At 31.3% G+C, this 21,607-nt stretch overlaps 1 protein-coding gene across 5 annotated transcripts in view; it reads right to left on the reverse strand.

The window, feature by feature from the left end:
* The window catches only part of Rab3-GEF (Rab3 GDP-GTP exchange factor), a 222,944-nt gene that overhangs the window by 64,364 nt on the left and 136,973 nt on the right, over positions 1-21,607 (reverse strand). For all 5 annotated transcript variants that reach the window (XM_072535244.1, XM_072535242.1, XM_072535240.1 and 2 more), the window contains 5 exons: positions 18,621-18,872; positions 17,706-17,945; positions 16,331-16,428; positions 13,535-13,709; positions 13,251-13,418 (listed from right to left, as the gene is read on the reverse strand). In XM_072535244.1, coding sequence (XP_072391345.1) covers positions 13,251-13,418; positions 13,535-13,709; positions 16,331-16,428; positions 17,706-17,945; positions 18,621-18,872 — 933 coding nt within the window. The remainder of the gene's footprint in view (positions 1-13,250; positions 13,419-13,534; positions 13,710-16,330; positions 16,429-17,705; positions 17,946-18,620; positions 18,873-21,607) is intronic.

Below are 21,607 nucleotides of genomic sequence, written 5' to 3' on the forward strand. Positions count from 1 at the left end.
CTAGAACAGGAAATAAACTTGTTGGGAAATCCACCTGGAGTAAATTATGTGAAGCCTGATAACAGAAACATGCTACATATAACAAATACTGAATTTTACAGAAATCGTAGAGGAGTGTTTTAAATAGAGAGATAGTTAGAGTACCGTGAGCAGACGTCACGGCGGCATACGATACAATAAATCCCAGGATACTGATGACTAAGATCTACAATAATTGTCTTGATTTATAAGATGACAAAATGAATTGTAATCTCCATGTTCTTCTTTTTCATACGTTAGGTGTATGACTTTTGTTTACTGGATAATATTTATTCTTACTTGTCATGATGAATAACAGCTGTATTGTTATTTCTACTACAGTCTTCCTGAGAGCCTTTTTTCAATGGTTTCTCATCTCTTACATTTTTTAATTATATTTTCTCCCATTCTCGATACATTTTGATTAATTTTTTTTCGTTATATTTTTCGTCTGATTGCGTCTTGAACATCACATTTTTACCTAATATCTTCATTTAATACTTGATCTCTTCTCTCTCTCTTTTGCTTACTATATATCTTAATATCTTTATCTCAGATGTTCTAAGAATCCGTTTTGTATTATTCCTATTGCTTATGTATAAATTCGAATGCAGGTTTTATAAATTCTTGTCTTTATGGTTAATTTTAAATGACTGTTCTTCACCCTATGTCTTTTATTCTTGTGTGCTCTTTTTTGACTTGGTTGGATTTTTTTTTTAATTAATATCTCGGTAACTTGGTATATTCACTTTTAAATAATTGGAAGACATAACTTGGTTTATTAAATTCCCTTCGATCTTAGTTTGTATCTAATTGGTACTTTGAATTTAGTAATACATTCAATTTTATCTGTTGATTTCATCTGGTTTTCTTTCGATATTTTTGTAGATACGTATAGTATCCTCTGTAGATCATTTAGCAAATCACCATTGTCTACGTGGTTTATGATGTTAGTATACCTGTCTCCATTTTTCAGGTATTCAGTGGTTTTCCACTTTTTATTAGTTTGCCCCTTCTTCTTCTCAGTTCAGGCAAAACTCGTTAATCTCTAGCGCTTGGTCGTAAGACCTTTGTATCACACCTTGTTTTTCCATTATACTTTAAAGTTCTATAGCCTCAACGAAAGCTAATACTTTCCTTATTGTTAGTTTTATCTCTTCTGGTATAATCCTTATTTGACCAGTGAATTCCTCCTTCATATTACTAAGTAACGAAGCAAAAATTTCAGCCTGGAATACAGTTGTATATTTATTTAGGCTATAAAATTTATTATAATTACATGTCTTCCCGAACACTTCTGATCCAGTACCATGGGCAGTTTTAGAACCATCAGTGAATCGTTAGTCATTATAGATGGTATAATTGTGTAAATCTTCTCTGCGAAGAACCAAACAGCCAATGTTTATACAAAAAACAGCAAATGAAAGCCAATCAGTATGGAACACGGCGTAAGATAGGGTTTTACACTCTCTTCTAGCCTCCTTAACGTGTATTCTGATTTATGGGGGCTTTAAAAGATAAAAAAAGAATCATTTTGTGAGTAGAAATAATTAACAATATATAATGCACAGACAATAATATGATCCTCTCTGAAAATCGGTTGTCTACAGAATATAGATAGAATAGAATAGAATAGGATATACATAGAATGCAGAAATTGGATACTACCGATGAACATCCATAAAATTAAATAGAGTGATATCCATTACTAAAGTGATATGTGCCCAACTTAACTGGAATCAAACCAATAAACGCTGCAAAAAGTATAACAATTTAGATACCTTGGACGTTGGACTACCAAAATTTTAGATTCTTCCTTCGAAATCAAACGTCTAATTAAATAGCCAAGAAACACATTTCAAAAATGCAGGCCTCTATTATCAAATTAACTCATTGAACTTGGAAGTTCTTAAATAGTTTGCAAGAAGTTACGTGTGCTCTGTACTTTTTATGAATGTGAAACTTAAACGTTTAACGTCGACGTTACAAATAAAATCAAGATGTGGCTATGTAGAACAATACTAAAAATATAGCAGAAACTTTTGGGTTTTTGCGTTTTCTATTCTCGGCTGGTTTCCAATTTCACGCTGCTTTCGAAAGTTGTGACTTATTCATTCGGCCTGCTTGTCCATACCATCCTAATTGAAAACATCTTTTACGGTTCTGGCTCCATTCTTATTTAACATACACAGAATAAACCAACCATTCACACTCAAGATAAGTATTTTGCTTACGATGACGAACTTCATATTGTTGTAAAAAAAACCTTCGAACAAATAGAATCGGCAATGGAAATATGCCTGTACTGTCTGGAGTAGGTCTCGATGCAACTAAGTCCTCAATGTATCGAAAAAAACAAGTATTACAGTCACAAGCTGTATGAAATTAACCGCTTTACCTCAATTGTATCCGTAGACCGGACTTAAATTCTCTAACCTATCGGCTCAACTGCCTATTTATCAGGCGTTGCTTCTGCAAAGACTGTCCATCACAGTATCCGTTCAATGAAATAATGATCGCAAAGTAAATTTTTCCAAACTTGAAAAAGTAAACTAAAGTAAGTCGATATTAGTACAGATAGCTAGGTATTTTTAACGTACTGATATAGTCCCAGCCATAGTGTCAGTATTTGTTTTGGTCCACGAGAGAAGAACCAAACAAAAAAAATTAATTTCCAGTGAAGTTCAGAAAATATTGTGATTTTGAATAACGAACAGTAGATACAGCAATCAATAAGTATATATAATTTTTATTTGTGGTATTACAATTTATAATAAGGTTATATAAGAAGCATTTTTTGGTAGTTTTGATCCAAAGAAGTTGGGAGATTAATGAAGAAGATAGGCATGATCAGGTACGAGAAGATGGACTCGAGCGGGGAGGATCTATCTTAGCACACCTATGGATTACCTACGAATATTGCATCTGCTTTGCTACTTTAAGGAAAATCGACCAGTCTTCTGCTTACTTTAGAGAAGAGATATTTTTGACACATCCAAGTTTCATGTGTGGATCTCTACTTGTGGCAGAAGACGTATGAAAATGAAGATCGATTATGGGAAAAAAAATGTTATTCTCTTTTTGGCAGACGTTCTAGATTTTACTTCCTTTTCCTTTATCCTTGAACGATTTGAAATCTATTGAAGTTAGAACATGGAGAAGAGTTTCCAGAGACGGTTGCTGAATAAAGGATTGTTCTGAACAAGGCGTTGGCTCATAATGAGCTGTGATGCCACTGATGATGATGACGTCCTTTATTCTTCGTCTTGTGGATTGTACTCTGTTTCTTTCTTAGCCCATACCAGTATATAGGCTCTGAATATATGTATAACTAATTTAATGATTTCGTACTTTAATTATATTATTTTTACCCTAGCTTTTACAATAATTTCTATGTATATTGGTTTTATTATTTGTTAGATACATACGTGAATACTTGTTCGATAGTTTTTCTTTTACCTTCCATTTTTAAAATTTCTTCTAAACCGCTTTTAAAACTTGCATTATTTTTAAATTGGTAAATCCTCCCTATGTTCATCCCATTAGATTTACAAATTACTCAATATTAATCAATTGCTCAATGTTAATTGAATTTAGAAAATATAGATACAGAACGATAAAATGGTCGGCGCCAAGGAATTACACTAATTATAGCTTAATTTCTTTTGCCTTTATATTTTTCAGTACATCAGAAGCTTTGCTTTTGAAATAAAATCGTCGGAAGGGTTTGCTTGTCAATATTATTTGGAAATATCTCAGTATTTCTCCGTTCCCCTCTCTTTCTCTCGCTTCCCTCTCTCGATCTCTCCTCTCTCTCGCTCTTCCCTCCTCTCGCCCTTAATCTATCACTTACTCTCTCTCTCTCTCTCTCTCTCTCTCTCTCTCTCTCTCTCTCTCTCTCTCTCTCTCTCTCTCTCTCTCTCTCTCTCTCTCTCTCACACACACTCTCGGGTACCACCCGTTCTAATGAATAAGCGGGCGTTTCTTAGTTAATAATTATTAATTAATAATTATTACAATTATTCGATAAGTTTTATTAACATAATCTAATAGTAAGACATCCTTTAATTTATTTTTATTACGTTTTTAAAAACAATACAACAAAACAGGGTAAAGCTTATATTACAGAACACATATGTTTTGTTTTTAAATAAAACAAAATAACGGCCTAACACAAACAAACAAAAAAAAACAAAATTGCTAGTATGGCAACCGAGCGAGTGGCTAGAGCGAATAGGAAAGTTTGAGTGGTCCTTGCAAACAAATGCACATTAGCGCACCCAACGACACGGAACAATCATAATAAATAAACAGGAAGATCAAAATATGTATACATTTTATCATTTAATTAATTTTATGTATGCAGTTAGTGACAGCACAGATATATGATTTTATTGTTGGTAATGGTGGTAAATTTAATAGAAAAAAATCTAATAATATCATATATATATATATATATATATATATATATATATATATATATATATATATATATATATATATATATAGTAATATTTTTATTTTTAATAAAACATACATTTATTTTAACTGATAAAAGAATCAACATTCTACTCGACTTTGAACCAAGGAAAATAAACTTTTGTATCTTGTAAATTGTAACATTTTATAAAAATGTATTTGTAAATTAATCTAACATAATATACCAATTAGAGAAAGTACTATTTATTACATTTATTAATTGTATAAATGCATTATTAACACATTTTCGTTTGTATAGTTATAAATTATTTAGATGGCATTGTGATATAATATTTTAAGAACATTGTAGCCCGTCGGATTCCAAGGAGAACTTCTTCAGACAGATAAAAGAGGTGTAACAGAATTGGAGACTTCTCTTATTCGGTTTTTTAATTCATTAACATTTTGGGCTCTAGCCTCAGGATGATCATAGATAATGCTTTTTAAATGTCTCCAAAAAAAAGTCTATGAGTGTAAGATCTGGAGATCGTGCAGGCCACTTAATATCGCCTGTTTCACTGATAACCCGATTTGAGAAAGTATTGTGTAAATACTCCCTAATAATTCGAGCGTTGTGAACTGAACAGACATCTTGATGAAATCAAACATTCTCTAGATTTACATCAGGAAGATTGAGAATAGCAGGAAGAACATGATTCTGTAACAAAGTAGTCTTCTAAAATGCCAGTCCACACGTTAACTTTTTGAGGACGTTGAATTCGGTTAACAACACTTCTGTGCTTGCTTCCCTGCGCCCAATACCTCGTAATGGAACGATTGTGTCTCCCTACTAACGAAACAGAAAATTCATCAGTGTATAAAATGTTTTTAATAAAGTTTGGTTTATCACTAGCCTTCGTTATTAGAGTTTCCATTTTTCGTTAATGTGTTTCCATTTATAGGGTATATATCTAATTTAAAACTTAATGTACTGTATGAGTATATCTTCTTCTTAAGCTGCCTTCTCCATTGCTGAAGGTTGGCTATAACTACAGCAAATTGCTCTCTATGTTGAGCTGTTCATAGTATCAAATGTGTGTCCATACCTGTCCAGTCTCTTACATTCTTCAACCAGGAGCATCTTCTTCCTAGACCTCTTCTTCGTTCCACTTTCCCTTCCATTATAAGTCGTAGGAAATTGTATTTTTCTCCTCTGTAAATATGTCCTAGATAACTGGTTTTTCTGTTTTTTACAATATTTAGGAGTTCTCTCTCAGTACCCATTCTTCCTAGCACCTCGTTGTTGGTCACGTGCTCTGTCCAAGAGATCTTCAGCATCCTTCGAAAAACCCACATCTCAAAGGCTTCTATACGTCTCATACTTGTAATTCCGAGAGTCCATGTTTTCACTCCGTATAGCAATATGGAATAAATAAACGTTTTTACAAATTGGTATCGGATATCCAACGATAACGTAGAGTTTATTAGGAATTTTTTCATTCGTTGAAATGCGGACCTAGCATATTCTATACGAGCACGTATTTCGACCTCGTGGTCAAGATCGTTAGTTATCCAGCAACCAAGATACTGAAATCTTTGTACTGGTTCTATATGTTTGTTATAGATACAAATAATAATGTCGACATTTGGTGCACGTGTAACAGCCATTACTTTTGTTTTATTTGTGTTTATATTTAGTTCCAAGCTATCTCCCTGTCTGGTTATGACATTCAAAAGTCGTTGTAAACCCTCAGCACTGTCCGCAATAATGACGTATGCATATCTTAAGTTGTTTACGTATTCTCCGTTGATTTTTATTCCTTCTTCAATATTTTCGAGGGCATTTTGAAAGATCTTTTCGAAATATAGATTGAATAATAGTGAAGAAAGTACACAGCCCTGACGAACTTTTCTTTTTATTGGCAATTCTGCTGTCAGACGATTGTCTATATTGATCGACGTCATTTGATCCCAATATAGTTTTTTTATAAGTGCTATACGTAAGTATGAGTGGATACTGTATGAAATAATGTGCATCAAAGAAGCATCATATAGAGCGGCGCAGCGGCTTAAAAATCGAGTGAACTTCAATAATTAACAATTAAAGAAGAACGGTATAAATAAAAATAAGCCATGATTACTCTTCAGAACGTTGAAATTGAATATTTATACTTTAGTGTGGGCATTTAAAACCTCAAAAATAATAATTTACGTATAAGTTTTCAAGGCTTAAAAACGCGTATTTTCGCATTTTTTAGAATGACCAAAAGAACTCTAGAATGACCAAAAACTTAAAAAATATATTTTTCGGTTTAAAAAAGTACATTTTTTAAATTTATTTAAAAAAGTTGTTTAAAAAATTTCTAACCAAAAAGTTCGCACAACATTATTCTAATTTGTTTAAAGGGGACATTTTTAAATAAGAATCCCCAACCGAATCAGAAACATTTTTCCATTTCCAAGTATCCAGTAGTGGTTTTAAAACAAATGCTTGTAATAGCGATAATTAAATCTCATTAAATAGATCATTGTTAACACTTTTAGAACAATAAGTCAAATTTATGTGTAGGTTAGACACAATATTATTGCAGCAACATAAAATTACGAATTTAAAAAATATATCAATGTAGAAAACTTTTAAATTATCAAACATACATGAAAGAGTAAATAACAAAGTAAACAAGCTGATTATTTTCTAATTAATAATTTTTGAAGAAAAAAGCATCAAAAATAGTTATATTTTTAAGATTTGATAATTAAAGCTTTAAATATCGACATAATGTTAGTTTTTATTCGAAACACTGCAAGTTCTGATCACGAAAAAGCAATAAAAATTATTTTATTTTTTTTGTATGACAAATTAAACATCCGAAGACAATGACTAAAATAATTGTGTCTGTTATTAAATCAGTTGATACCATTTATTATCGCCAAAACAATGAAATCATATTTTAAACATTACTGTCACCAATTGCATTTTTTATTTTAAAGAAGTGTAAATATGAAAGGTTAAATATTTTCATCTTCACAATACGTATAGAAAGATACTGTTAATGATGTGCATTGATTGTATGTAAAATATGTAAATATACAGGTAATTCATTCAAAAATATTAAAAAAAAATTGTCAAATAATACAGTATGTATAAAATGTATTATTTAATAATGAAATATATCTTGACCTATAATGCGTTTCTTATTCTATTATGGGTACATTTAACACATTTGATTTTTGTAATAAGTCCCTTTTCCTTCATGTCGGTTTGTGAGTAACCTCGTAAAAATAGTTAAGCTATGTTCTGCGACTAATTGTCAATATGACATTTATATTGACAATTCAAACATATATGATACATTTTAAAGTAGACAATTTTAAAATGACATTGTCAATATTGCTTAGTTGCGTTCCTGGGACTTTATTGTAAGATAGATAGTTCATTCGATTACATGAAATCAACTTTAAATTGAGAATATCCGTCAGAAAAATCATAACATGTGATTCGTCTTTAGAAAGACGACAACATGCAATATTGACAGTAAACTTCTCCTGTTAGTGATATAAAGTCCATAGTAAATTATGAGGAAAAAAACAGGAAAAAAACCTCATAATACTATCCCGACATGGTAAGTATTTGGTCTTACATTTAGTTTACTCTCAATAAACACCAAACTCTGATTTTATAGGTATTTATTTAAAAACATAAATAATGTATTCTTGATATGTTACTGACTTAGTTATAGTTGTATTTTCCATTTATTGACTTTCTCTTTTAATATGGTTACCAGATCCTACAGCATTCTGCCGGGGAATTTGCGACACAATTGGTCTTATTTAACATAATTAGAGCCTTCTTGTTCTTTTAGGCGAGCGGTTTACCCCTATAAGCAGAGCATCAACCGACTAAAATTCTTTTTGCATTTCTAATGCACCAAACCTTTTTTATTCGATTCTATATATTTTTCCAAGATGAAATGTATTTTTTTTTTTAATTTTTACAAGTGGGCCGGCAATTGTTATTAGCAAATAACTTATACAAAAAAGCAATTTCACCGAATTGTTTCGGAATTAATTTGTTTAGGTGTATCTCATCAAAATAAACACTTTTTATTTCTTGATAATTTTTCGAAAAATGTTTCCTTTTCGAGTTATTTGCATTTTTTTGTTGAAAAAATGCCGTAATTAGTGATTTTTGGGATTTTTTTTCTAAAAAACTACTAAATGAATTGCAATTTTACAGATAGCTTTATAATCTTTAAACCGTCGAGTACAAGTTAGAATATTTTGACAAGGATAAATGGTTTCTATCTCGCTAAAAACGTGGACCCAAATATTTCGAATATGCCTTTCGAGAGTATCCCGCTAAGCATGTACAGCGGTTGAGGTGCTGTAGGCGCTAAAAAAAATGCATCTAATGAAAAATTAGCACCTTCGAAACCAGCATTATTACATTACTTAAGAGCAAAGTGGCAAATAAATGAATGGATTCAAGCAAAAAACAATATTATTTCATCTCTTGATCCATTAACCCATGGTTGGACAATGGAAAATAATTGTTTCGATTTTAATTATTTTGAAGGCGAAACTAGTTTAGATATGTTACAAAAGTATTTCTGCTCATGTACCGGAAAATGTTCTACGAAAAATTGTAATTGTATTTCCTATAATTTAGAATGCTGCGCAGTATGTGCATGTACACCAGAGAATTGTAAAAATGTTAAAGACGACTTTATTGAAGACAATGAAATCAGCTTATTAGATGAAAATCCTGTTGCTGTTGACGAAAATTTTCAAATTATTGACAATGAAAACGATGTATAATTAATATTAAATTTTAATTTTATTATATTTTTCAATGAAAATTAATTATATATTACTTAATGTATTTCACTGTAATAAAACATTCAATAATATAGTCACCACGTATATTAAAAGAAAAATTACACTATTATAGCATTGTAAAAAATTAATTTTAATTATTTTAATTATAATATGTCTATATAAAAATAATTAGAAATATCTGTTTTTTTTAATAAATTGTACGTAATATTTGTATTCAATTAATTTTTTAAATTTAAACAAATATTTCTACGTGCCGCACGCCTGTATCGCCGCAACTGCTGTACACACTTAGCGGTAGACTGCTCGAAAGGCATATTCGAAATATTTGGGTCCACGTTTTTAGCAAGAGAGAAAAAAATTATCCTTGTCAAAATATTCTAACTTGTACTCGACGGTTTAATGATTATAAAACTATTTCTAGAATTGCAATTCATTTGGTAGTTTTTTAGAAAAAAAATCCCAAAAATCACTAATTAAGGCATTTTTTCAACAAAAAAATGCAAATAACTCGAAAAGGAAGCATTTTTAGAAAAAATATCAAGAGAGAAAAAGTGTTAATTTTGATGAGATACACTAAAAAAATTAATTCCACAATAATTCGGTGAAATTGCTTTTTTGTATTAGTTATTTGTTAATAACAATTGCCGTCCCACTTGTAAAAATTTAAAAAAAAAATACATTTCATCTTGGAAAAATATATAGAATCGAATAAAAAACGTTTGGTGCATTAGAAATGCAAAAAGAATTTTGGTCGGTATATTCTGTTTCTAAGCGTCTTTTGAGGGGTAAACCGCTCGCCTATTTGGCTAGATATGTATTTTGGTAACTATTTCCTGTTATTTGTTTATATATTGTCGGCGGTATGCAATAGTGGCACAACACAAAAACTATTCATTTTTTAAAACAGGGGTTTAAAGTTTGTGTGCCAATAATTTTGTCTTATTTGTTTTACCTCATGGATTGGAATTTTTGAAAAAAATATTTTGGTTTATTTGGGAGAGTATAGACTTAAATAAATTGTAATACAGACTTTTAAATTCAACCCTTATTTTTGAGTTGCGTCACTATTGCACATCAACATTTTATCTTTCAAGGCTTATTATGAGTGAATTGGTGGAACACTCTTGTCTTCACAAAAGTTAAAAAGGTGTTTTTTCTTCTTTTCAGTTATTGGCAGGCTGTCAGTGTAAGACTTTTCTAATTCTATAATATCCATGCTTTCTAATCCTTTTCTTGTTTTTTCTTGGTGGTATCAACTGATCTGTACTCCTTATGTGCAAATGAAGTTTTAAAACAGTGGAAAGTACCAGAGCTTTTTTACATGAATTTCCTTGGACATATTCATTGAAAATTGTCGCTGTTTTAGTATTTAACTTTTTCAGGTCAAAAAAATCATAATGACATAATTCGTGTACTTCTAATGGTTGTTTGCAACGAGCAATTCGGATTAGCATAGCGTAATAAGTCGGTAGATAAATAGGCCTTCCTTTTAAAGCTTTAGTGATATTTCCTTCTACTATAGAGTGGCAGCTGTCACCCTCATTTTAAGTATGGCTGAAAACTAAATAGCGATGAGTTATAGAAGAAATTTTGAAATGGCTTACAGCGTACTGATACATTGAAATTAGCTACTAGTTTTTTCCTTGGTCACCACAATTGTCAGTAAAATATGAATTTTAAATCGTCAAAATCGGTTTTATAGATGATTGTTCCAAATACATCAGCAGGCACGAACCAATTTCTGTGGCACCTTTACTGCCTTCTTTGTGCCAAACATAGCAGTGCACATTTCCCAGTCCCTTTTTCTATAAGTTTATATATAAAGAAATAATATATTGATATATTATTAGCTTAAAGCTTTAGTGATATTTCCTTCTACTAAAGAGTGGCAGCTGTCACCCTCATTTTAAGTATGGCTGAAAACTAAATAGCGATGAGTTATAGAAGAAATTTTGAAATGGCTTACAGTGTACTGATACATTGAAATTAGCTACTAGTTTTTTCCTTGGTCACCACAATTGTCAGTAAAATATGAATTTCAAATCGTCAAAATCGGTTTTTATAGATGATTGTTCCAAATACATCAGCAGGCACGAACCAATTTCTGTGGCACCTTTACTGCCTTCTTTGTGCCAAACATAGCAGTGCACATTTCCCAGTCCCTTTTTCTATAAGTTTATATATAGAGAAATAATATACTGATAGCTTAGATTTTTAATAGAAAGCGAAAGTAGAGCAGCTTGTAGGTCAAAACAAGAACTTTTTGTAAGAGAGTTACATTCACTTTGTCAAGTGTTTTTAGCTCCCAGCTTAGGTTTTTCTCCTTATAATGGTTATTATAAGCATCTTCTGGGGCTATTTTTTCTTCACTGATCAAATTTTTGTATTTTTCACAATACTGACATTGATCTTTTTTGAGAAAAAGAATTCATAGTTAAATATATAATTAAAAAGTTACAATGTACAGATCTGTCAATGTTTTGCCTCCTTCTATATATTTTTTAAGGTACTATTTCGACAATAGTGGCTCTCCATTGTCGAAATTAAATAAAGGTGTTTACGAACCCTGTTCATAGTTTCGTTACAAAATGTTTTATGCATGCTATGTGTACCTCTTTAATCGATTCTTATTGAGCCACTTTCCATCTTACCAATAACAGTTCGAATACATCTATTAGTAACTACAATGGTGGATATAAAAAATCTTTAGCATTTTTTTCTCTGATCACGATTTTCCAAATCGAATGCATGATTATAACCACGGCTTGATGTGTTACCTTTGGCTGCATATCGATATGTTAGTTTAATTATAGACATGGATCTCAGAATATAACCTCGTTGTAAATTTATATTTCCCATTGACCAATATTTTTCAAAGATCTATGTTCTTTCTTGTAACGTGAATGTTTCATTACATTTCACTCTACATGGATTGCAAGATAGACCTAAACTGTATCACAACCCAAAAGTGCCGGTATTGCATAGAAACTTGATATTGATAGGGTTCGACTTCAACTGCACAACTAAAATGGGCCAGTACTGCAAAAAAACAATTTATCTCAAACGGCAATATGTCACAGCGACACTAGTGACGTCTAGCGGAAATTTTTGCTATTATTATTGTGCCAGTGTTGCAGGTCATAAGTAAGGCTATTTTAAGTCCTCTGGTGAAGTTAACTCAATTTTGTCAATTTTTGAGTTAAGCCACTATTGCATACAGCCGACGATATGTATTTTAGTTTTGAGTTTTCTTTATCTCTATTATTTAGTTCATATATCTGATTAGCTCTAGCATCTATCATCTCCTAATTTTTCTTCTTTTCAATTTTAATTTTGTTTATGTGCTAGTAGACATGTCAAAAGAACCATACCCGCATCTCTTCCGATTCTGAGCAACGTGTCCTTATTCATTTTGTGTACCACAAACACTCTCCATCATTTGATGTATTACAAATAATTATTGAGATCATTGACCATATTTTTTCTCTTAGTTAATATTATAATATTTTAGAATTTTTTAGAAATTGAATGTTATGGCAAATTGTTTTGGAGCTCTTTTTCTTCTTGTCATTCTTGCCTGAATGTTCTGAATCAATATTGCCGCCTAAGTAGGTGACGGCATTCAATAAACTGTAACTAAGTTATGCTCATTATTTTTGTTGTTTAATTATATTTGTATATTGTTAATTTTGTAAAGTAATAATTCTACCTTCAAATAATTAGAAAATATAAATATTAGATACTATATTTTACTTTAATCTGTTGATATATCAAAGCACGATAAAACTTAATTTTTCGCATATTAAACGTCTGTATTATTATTTAACAATCTTTACTGACAGTACGAACTTAAAAACAATAATTACCAAAACTCAGATTTACATAATCTAATCAATGCACATCAACATTCTAAATATAACAATATAGTATAGCTACTATGGATCTAATGTAGTAAGTTTAAACTATATAATTACCTTGCTATTTGCGAAAAGTAACCCAACGCCCTCCATGCAGACCTGTAATAAACCACCCTCCCCAGTGCTCATATCCTGAACAGGAAACTCCCCTCCTAGTTCAGGCGCCGTTCCAGCGACACCTCCTCTCTCCATGGCCTCCTTGATACAATAGTAAAGCTGCTTGCACTGTAAATAACGCATCTTTATACTACTCTCTTTGCATGAGAAAATTTACAGAATTTATAATATCGCAGATTATAAGTATGTATGGGTGTAAGTTTACTTAAAAGTAAAAAGTCTACCTTTTTCGTGTAATATTTGTGTAGCTGCGTTTGTTGACCATTTCTTCTCCACAGACAAAGTACTTTATTTTTTGGACTATACGTCATGTTCACTAGCCTTTCAAACCACCACCTCTCCACAATGACTCCGCTAACAGACCTTAGTACCAGACCATCATCTCTCACCTCCATAAATCTAAAAGATATTTACAATAATCAAAATATATTTAGAATATTTTTTATTTATACCTATTTTGATTTTGCAATATCTATTAAATATTAAATAAAACCAGCATATTTAAACACGTATTAAAATGTGCTTTTTATGTTAATCAAAACCTTACGTTGATTAGAAATCAACAAAATCCTTGGTTGTATAAAAAAAGATTGGTACATTTTCAAAAAGAACCAAGCAATAAAATCGCTTAAACTAAAAGAAGAAGAATAATTCTGGCTAAAACAACGAACCTCAGAGTCTGGCCAAACATTATTGATAGACAGATAAACAGATAACGACATTGTTTTGTTGACCATAGGAATTACGATTTATTGCAATCTTATCTCTAGAGTATATTTATTATAATGCTCTAAAACTAATTTCTTGTTTTAGCCTTAATAGTAATATAAATGAATATGTAAGTAAATAAGTAATATGCTTTTTTCCATGTTAAAGTGTTGCTATAACAACTCTTTTGAGTAGATAAAGTATCACTTTAACCGCAAGGGTAGATAAAGTGACACTTTAACAGCAAGAGTAGATAAAATGTTTTAACTTTTTTTTTATTCAATAAAATTTACAAATTAAAACACATTAAGGATTAAAAACAACTGAAATTTTACAATAAACATTATTAGAAATATCTATTTTTGGAGCATCACAACTTGTACTCATTTGCTTAAAAACTTGATTCGAGGTACTGGATTGATTTTCTGGTCCGCCAAGTATATACTTGGATACATCAATCTTATTGCTTATTGACTCTTTAATGTAAGATTCTGCAGCAGATGACGATTTCCATCCACCTAAACGTTTAACTTTTACTAGATCAGCTTTAGAATTTGCGAACATAGTAGCTGAAGAACGACGGAAACAATGCCCCGTGTACATTTCTGAATTTGCAAGTTTCAAAAAATCTGCAATCTACTTGGGGATATTATATATAGTGTTAATCCCCACCGGTTGAGTAGTGCACTTTTGCTGTCGGTAATTTACGAAAAACTTACTGTGAGGTACGTTTTTGGGCAAGGCAATATACTTTCTCACAATTTCCATGAAACTCAATCCATTTTTCTTGTCAGTAATACAAAACGACCTTTCCTGCTTGGTTTTAGTATCAAATAATGAAACGATTATCACCGATTTTCTGTCGTCCACGTTAAACACTTCTAACTTGTACAATTCATCGGACCTAGTCGCTCCATGCACACCAAAAATAGCAATAACCTTCATCAACAAATAGATAAAGTGACACATCAACAAATAGACGTCATCAGGAGCTTCTGTCAGAAATTTAATAATGTCATCTGACTCCAGGATTTTGGACTTTTTAGCTTTGTATCGTCCACTTAGGTTTTTTAGTAAGGTGGTTAACTTGCTGAATTTAAAAATAATTACTATTAAAATGGGAATAAGTCACAATTAAAGGTTAAAGTACGTTTATTGACGTTTCAATTTCCACTTCGGAAATCGTTCTCAAAATACAAACTAATGTTCTAAAGCATTATTCAGTTTGCAGGATCTAGTTCAAAGATGTACGGGTATAGAACAACCAGTATATATGTATTTTATTGACATCGAAAAGGCATTTAACTGGGTCACCCACGATAAACTGATAGGTGTCTTGAAACAGGTGGGAATTGACCTTTGTATTATCCTATTATCAAAAATTTGTATGGGCATCAATGTGCAAATATACGAATTGGTCAGAATACGACGGAAGCAGTGAAAATACGACATGGATTGAGGCAACGGTGTATTTTATCGCCTCTACTTTTTAATATCTACTCCGAATTTATTTTTAAAGAAACCTTAGATAAAAATGCAGGCATTAAAATCAACTGGATTAATGTCTCCAATCTCAGATACGCAGACGACATGGTACTGATTGCATCCAATTAAAAAGAGTTGCAACCACTTATAAACAGGGTGACCGAAACATGTTTTGAAAATGAGCTAAAGCTTAATATTTCTAAGACAAAACCATGGTTTTCAGCGAAACAGAGTTATAATCAATGAACATTAGAGCCAATGGAATGGTGTTAGAAAGAGTCCACAATATGACCTATTTGGGCGCCAATGTTAAAGATGAGTAGGATATAAGCAAAAAAATAAAAATACGCATTAAAAAACCCACAGTTGCCTTCTATAAACTAAAGAAAATTCTCATTAACAAAGATATTACATTAAACCTTAAAATCAGATTAATACGCTGCTACATATACTCCACATTGCTGTATGGAATAGAGAGCTGGACTCTTACAACACTAATAAAAAACTTAAGGTCTTTGACATGTGGGTTTACCGACGTATATTGCGGATAAGTTGGATTGATCAAATAACAAGTCGCTGAAAGAAGCGGCCCAGGCCGAAGAAGAATATCCTGGCTCTGAAATCCATGAGAGTGATATCAAGAGACATCCGCGAATCTGTTTCGAGTTACCGTAAATAAAGATATTATTACCAAAATGATCGCCAAAGTTTGATAGTCGGACAGGGGACTAAAAGAAAAAAATTACTTTAAGATTAACGTATAAATATTAATTATTCTATTATTACCTAGTGGATATAATATTTAATAAAGGAACGAATGTAGTTACCTCAGGTCTCCAGTGCAATCGACTCCTTGATGAACAGTAAAACTCTGACGATGAAGAAGTCTTGAACCCAAAGGTTTCAGATCGATGTCATTTCCATTCTAAAAAAATGTTTGTTACTTATTACACATATAAAATAATAATATTATTTGTTTTATCGTTTGCTTTTTTTATTGTACTTGATTTTTTTAATATACACGGTATTTACAAAAATCATAAATATTGTTACAGTTAGTTGCATTCGTTGTTAGTTTTAAGAATAACAGTACTTATCACACAATAAAAATATATTATAGTCAGTGACATTTCTATTTAGTTCAAGTGTCACTACCTTATATGGAGCTTTCCTTTTCAATTTGACTTGTAAGCACGTATATGCACTTCTCTGTGAGTGTTAGTCCATTAAATACATACAGCACAGTGGTGAGACTCGAGTTGAAAAGAAATGTCACAATATATATATATATATATATATATATATATATATATATATATATATATATATATATATATATATATATATATATATATATATATATATATATATATATTTATATATATATACATATATATATATATATATATATATATATATATATATATATATGTATATATGTTTATATTGAAAATGCCTATTGTTGGAATGCCACAATGGCGACTGGCAATTATTACCTAAGACCTGTGGTAAATTATCAATTTGCCGGTATGCACTTTTAGTACTTTTAAAACAAGTAATTAGTAATTGTTTTTATAATAATTCTGTGATATGTTTACCTATCAGTATTGTGTGTTTTTTTAACTACACTGGTTTTCCAACTTAAATTTTAAATAAACACGTGCTTTGTGTTGTCGGTATTTTTACTTATGTAAATTTGCAAATAATTGCCAACCGACTGTTTTCCAAGTTTCATTTATTAACTAATGATATTTTTATAATTCAAATATACTTGTTTAAATCTGATTTTTCATGGATTAAGTAATTGTAATCTTAATAATACGATTACATGATGTGTAATCTTACTGTGATATAATACTGTGGATTAAGTAATTGTAATCTTAACTAATACGATTACATGATGTGAATTTTAAAATTTTGACCAATTCTTGGTAACATTGGTAGCTGTAATTACCATCGATATTGTATTACTGCTCATATTTGCACTGATGCTGTTTTGTCCGTTTTTTACTTTTTTGTTATCTCCTTCTCTTCGGCATCCTTCGAAAATTATTAGGGAAACAATAAAGGGGAGATTTAAGAGATTTAAGAGACTAAATTCTCAAGAACTAACAATAATCAGATGATATGACACTAATAGGAAATTGTTTCCTTTTATTTTATTAAAAATATTTTATATCTGTTTGTAATTTATTAACTTACCAAATGCTGAATTTGATCAAGCAACAGATTTACTTCTTGACTGTAAACTAAACCTATATGACTCTTTCCTAATAGCCTTCTAATCTTTCTCTTAACTTCCTCTTTGTGGCAATTCAGCATCACCAGTATAGCTGTCAAGTTATAAAGTTGAGTTGCTAGCAATTTATCTTCCTCATGTTCCAGTCTTTTTCTTTCAGTATCACTTAAACTTTTGTACCTTTCCATCATCTCACGTGGACCCTACAAAAAGTAATTACTAGTTTAAAGAAACTATATCGGTACTCTTCTTTGTAAAAAACGAAAGATTAATTTCTTTTCTATACAAATTTGGGTAAAAAGAAAAAGAAAGATATTTTTAGATAAGGAAAAATAGAGAATGTGTCAAAAACAACTGTCAATTAAAAGTGGCACAGCTAACAATGATACTAAAGCCAGGAAAAAAACAGAAAATGTACAGTCCTACCGTCCTATAATTTTTCGTTTGGTGCTGTCCAAAGTTTTTGAAAATCTGACATTTCTTACTACAAAAACTAATACCATCACACCAATTTACGTTTGTAAAACAACATTTAACAATAGAACATGTACTTAGAATTGTAGAGAGAATCAATGAAGACTTTGAAAATAATAGGTACTGATCAGCGGCATACCTGGGCATAATCCAGGCATTTAAAAAGGTCTGACATTTTGTGGGCATAATTCCGGCATTTAAAAAGGTCTGAAATAAAGGCCTCTGGCATTTAGGTTTAGGTTGAGATTGTATAGATAGATTGAAATAAAAGTGAGATGAATAAAACAATATAAGGAAAATACACAACGAGAGAAATCTCGGCGAAATTGGACTTATGGTCCATTATTTACTTGGAAAACCATGATTCACCAAAACAATAGCTAAATACATATTTTTAGTCTTACCTGGTCCATTCCTATCATATCCCGTTCTTGGGAAACTGCGTCCAAAAATGCATCTTCCCAAAACTGCATGTGATCCCAAAGTGTGGACCGCTCTTTTCCTAAAAGGCCTTCAAACAAGTAATTTCTTATACCATCTGGACTGGGAGATGTAACAGTATTGATAATATTACCACCATGATATCTAAATCCCGTGCTCAGTGACGACTTGCTAGACCAAACGCTTGAAGTACGTTGTTTGGGCAATTTTGGAAACTAAAAATTAGATAATCGTAAAAAAATTGTGACATTCTTAAAAAAATATGAGTTTTCGACATACATTAATTAATATAGAATTTGAGTGCATAGACGCAGAATCACAAAAGATATAAAATTGAGGATTATCAAGAACAATAATATAAATAGACAAATAATGGAAGTGCTTGGGGTTATACATAGCATAAAGGAGTTAATAAAGCTCAAAACACAAAGAATATCAAACAACTTTCTATACATCAATTACCACGTCTGCTTGCCCTAAATTGCGAGTTAGGAAACTTCCCATAATTTGTTTTTTTTTCTTTATGTATGTCAGCTATTTGAGTTTCTGCATTTTGCTACATCATGTAGTTCTCGTTTGTTTTTACTTCTGGTTAGTAGAAGCCTCATCTCAGTTATTAGTTAAATTGAAATAATCGCTTTTAAATATCTATGACAATTTTGGAAATATAGTTTTATAGCTACTAATCTATCTACGAATAGAATTTGTTGTTATTTTATAGCTCTTCCCTAATCTAACAAATAAAAAGATATTGTGGGCAGTATTTATAGTGTCTTCTTCTTTTTCCTTTTAATTAAGGACTAAGTTTGGTTCATTTAAACAACTAAGTCTTGGGACTCCAATGTTTAACTTTCGTACATTGTTTTGGAAGCCTTCCAAGTGGTCTCGATGTATTGGATTTTTCGGACTTTGCCATTTTTGCGAGTTTCTCATCGTTCATTCTACTGATTTGGTCTCTTCACTCTCTGCGTCTCTGTTTAGCCCATCGTACTTACTCATTGTTATAAACTCATTTCTATTTCGGTCCCTAAGAGTGTAACCAGCAATAAATCCCAGTGTTCTGATTTGTTATCCTTGGCAGCCTGTTGATTGCAGCTGTTTCCGATCTGGTTTCGATCGCAGGGATCATTACTGGTCTTAGGCAGGCCTTATGTTCTATTCTCACTTTACTTTGTGCTCATGTGCTTGTTCCTCCAGATAATGTCAAGTAGGTATTTAGATATTATTGCTGCTCTGTTAGTCTGTCATCTTTATTATCATCAGCTTATTTTAAGTCCACTGTAGGACATAAGCCTTTCCCGTTTGTATCCAGAGTGCACGGTCTTGTGCATTATGTATCCAAATTTTCATTGATCATGATCTGTTATTGGTCTTCATTAGGTTAATTTACATATTCGCCTTCTATCCTTTACCCTTGTCACGTGGATAGCCTATCTTTATTTCAATCTGCAAGCTTTCTCCACAAATTCTATAACTCTAGTTCTTTTTTGTAAGTCTTTGTTTGTGATTTTGTCTTTTATTGTTACTCCTATCATTGAACGCTTCTCCTTCCTTATGCTACTCTTGGTGTTAAAGCATTGCTTTCCGCTTCAGATTAATCGATATGTTGACGTCTTTAAATACGTTTTTAAGAGACTTATATTCTGCCCATCTATGTGCTATTCTTCTTGATACCTCACCTGTTTGGTTGTTTTACCTATTCTAATTTCGTCTCCATTTCGTCTCGTGTTACTGGGCACGAGATTCGTCAAGTATTTCATTTTGAGGATATTTATTTTTAAACCATCCTCTGTAACCTCTTTTCAATTCTTCTAATATGATTGATTTCGCCTAGGTCATCTCCTATCATAGTTATAAAAAGCTTTGATATTAGTGTCACCCTGTCTGACACCTCTTTATTTTTTTTTTTTTCGTGTAACTTTATTTTGTGTGTCGCATTTCTATAAATATTGCATACTAATCTGGAATAACAGCTATCAATGCGACTTCTGTCAGATTTTTCTATTACACTATCTAGTTCTACCTAATTCTACCGACTATTCAACTTTTCCGCATTGGTTTGGAACCTGTATAGTAATCTTTGTGAATTATCTTTATCTTCCGATATAAGTACTAGATTATCGGCATAGCAGCATATTTTAATGTTTTTGTTACTAATTCTGTAACTTCTTTCTGCTGTTTTAATCATGTTCCTTCTTTTATTGTCTTATCCATCGCTGCCTTAGCACTATATGTATAGGTATTTCTTTAGTAATCCGATTTTTCGCTTTTAAAAGTGTACTGTTGTTGAAAAGGTTCCCAAGCTGTTTTCTTGTGGCAAATTAAATATTATGTCCACATGGGATTAAGCCACAATAATTAATAATATTGAAAATTAAATTTTTAACCAACGTTTAACGTTTCGATTTCCACGCCGAAAATCATTTTCAAAAAGATAAATATTTAAAAATTCTGCGAAAATGGATAACTGACAAGTTGTTGGGAGGTTATGTTTTTTTTTTTCAAAATTGATGGTTGACTTAATTGACCTTGATCTTGTAGGCTAGCTTGCTTTTGGTTTAAAAAAGCAGAGGATGGTGTTTTTACGCTCGAAATATCAAATTCTCACCGTTTTGTGTGCTTTTTGTATTACTTGTTTGGGTATTGTGTGTTTACGTAGATTATATGTTTGTGTATAGTATGTTGCATATATTTTGCGTATGATAATTGTTGTAGATTTGTCTGTGACTTTATTTAATCCGCTGACGTGGGTTGCGGTATCTTGACGCTCACTGATCCTGTGGTTTCTTCCACATAAAAATTGTTGCATGCACATGCTATTGTTGTTAGGTTTGATTTGGGACAAGATAGATGTCAGCGTGTTGGTTGTTTTAAATGTTATTGTGGTGTTGTTCCTTTCTATGGTGTTGTTATTTCCGTTCTTCAATCTTGTAAAATTATTTGTTTATAT

The sequence above is a fragment of the Diabrotica undecimpunctata genome, chromosome 6 (genome assembly GCF_040954645.1).
Source record: "Diabrotica undecimpunctata isolate CICGRU chromosome 6, icDiaUnde3, whole genome shotgun sequence".
Lineage (NCBI taxonomy): Eukaryota > Metazoa > Arthropoda > Insecta > Coleoptera > Chrysomelidae > Diabrotica > Diabrotica undecimpunctata.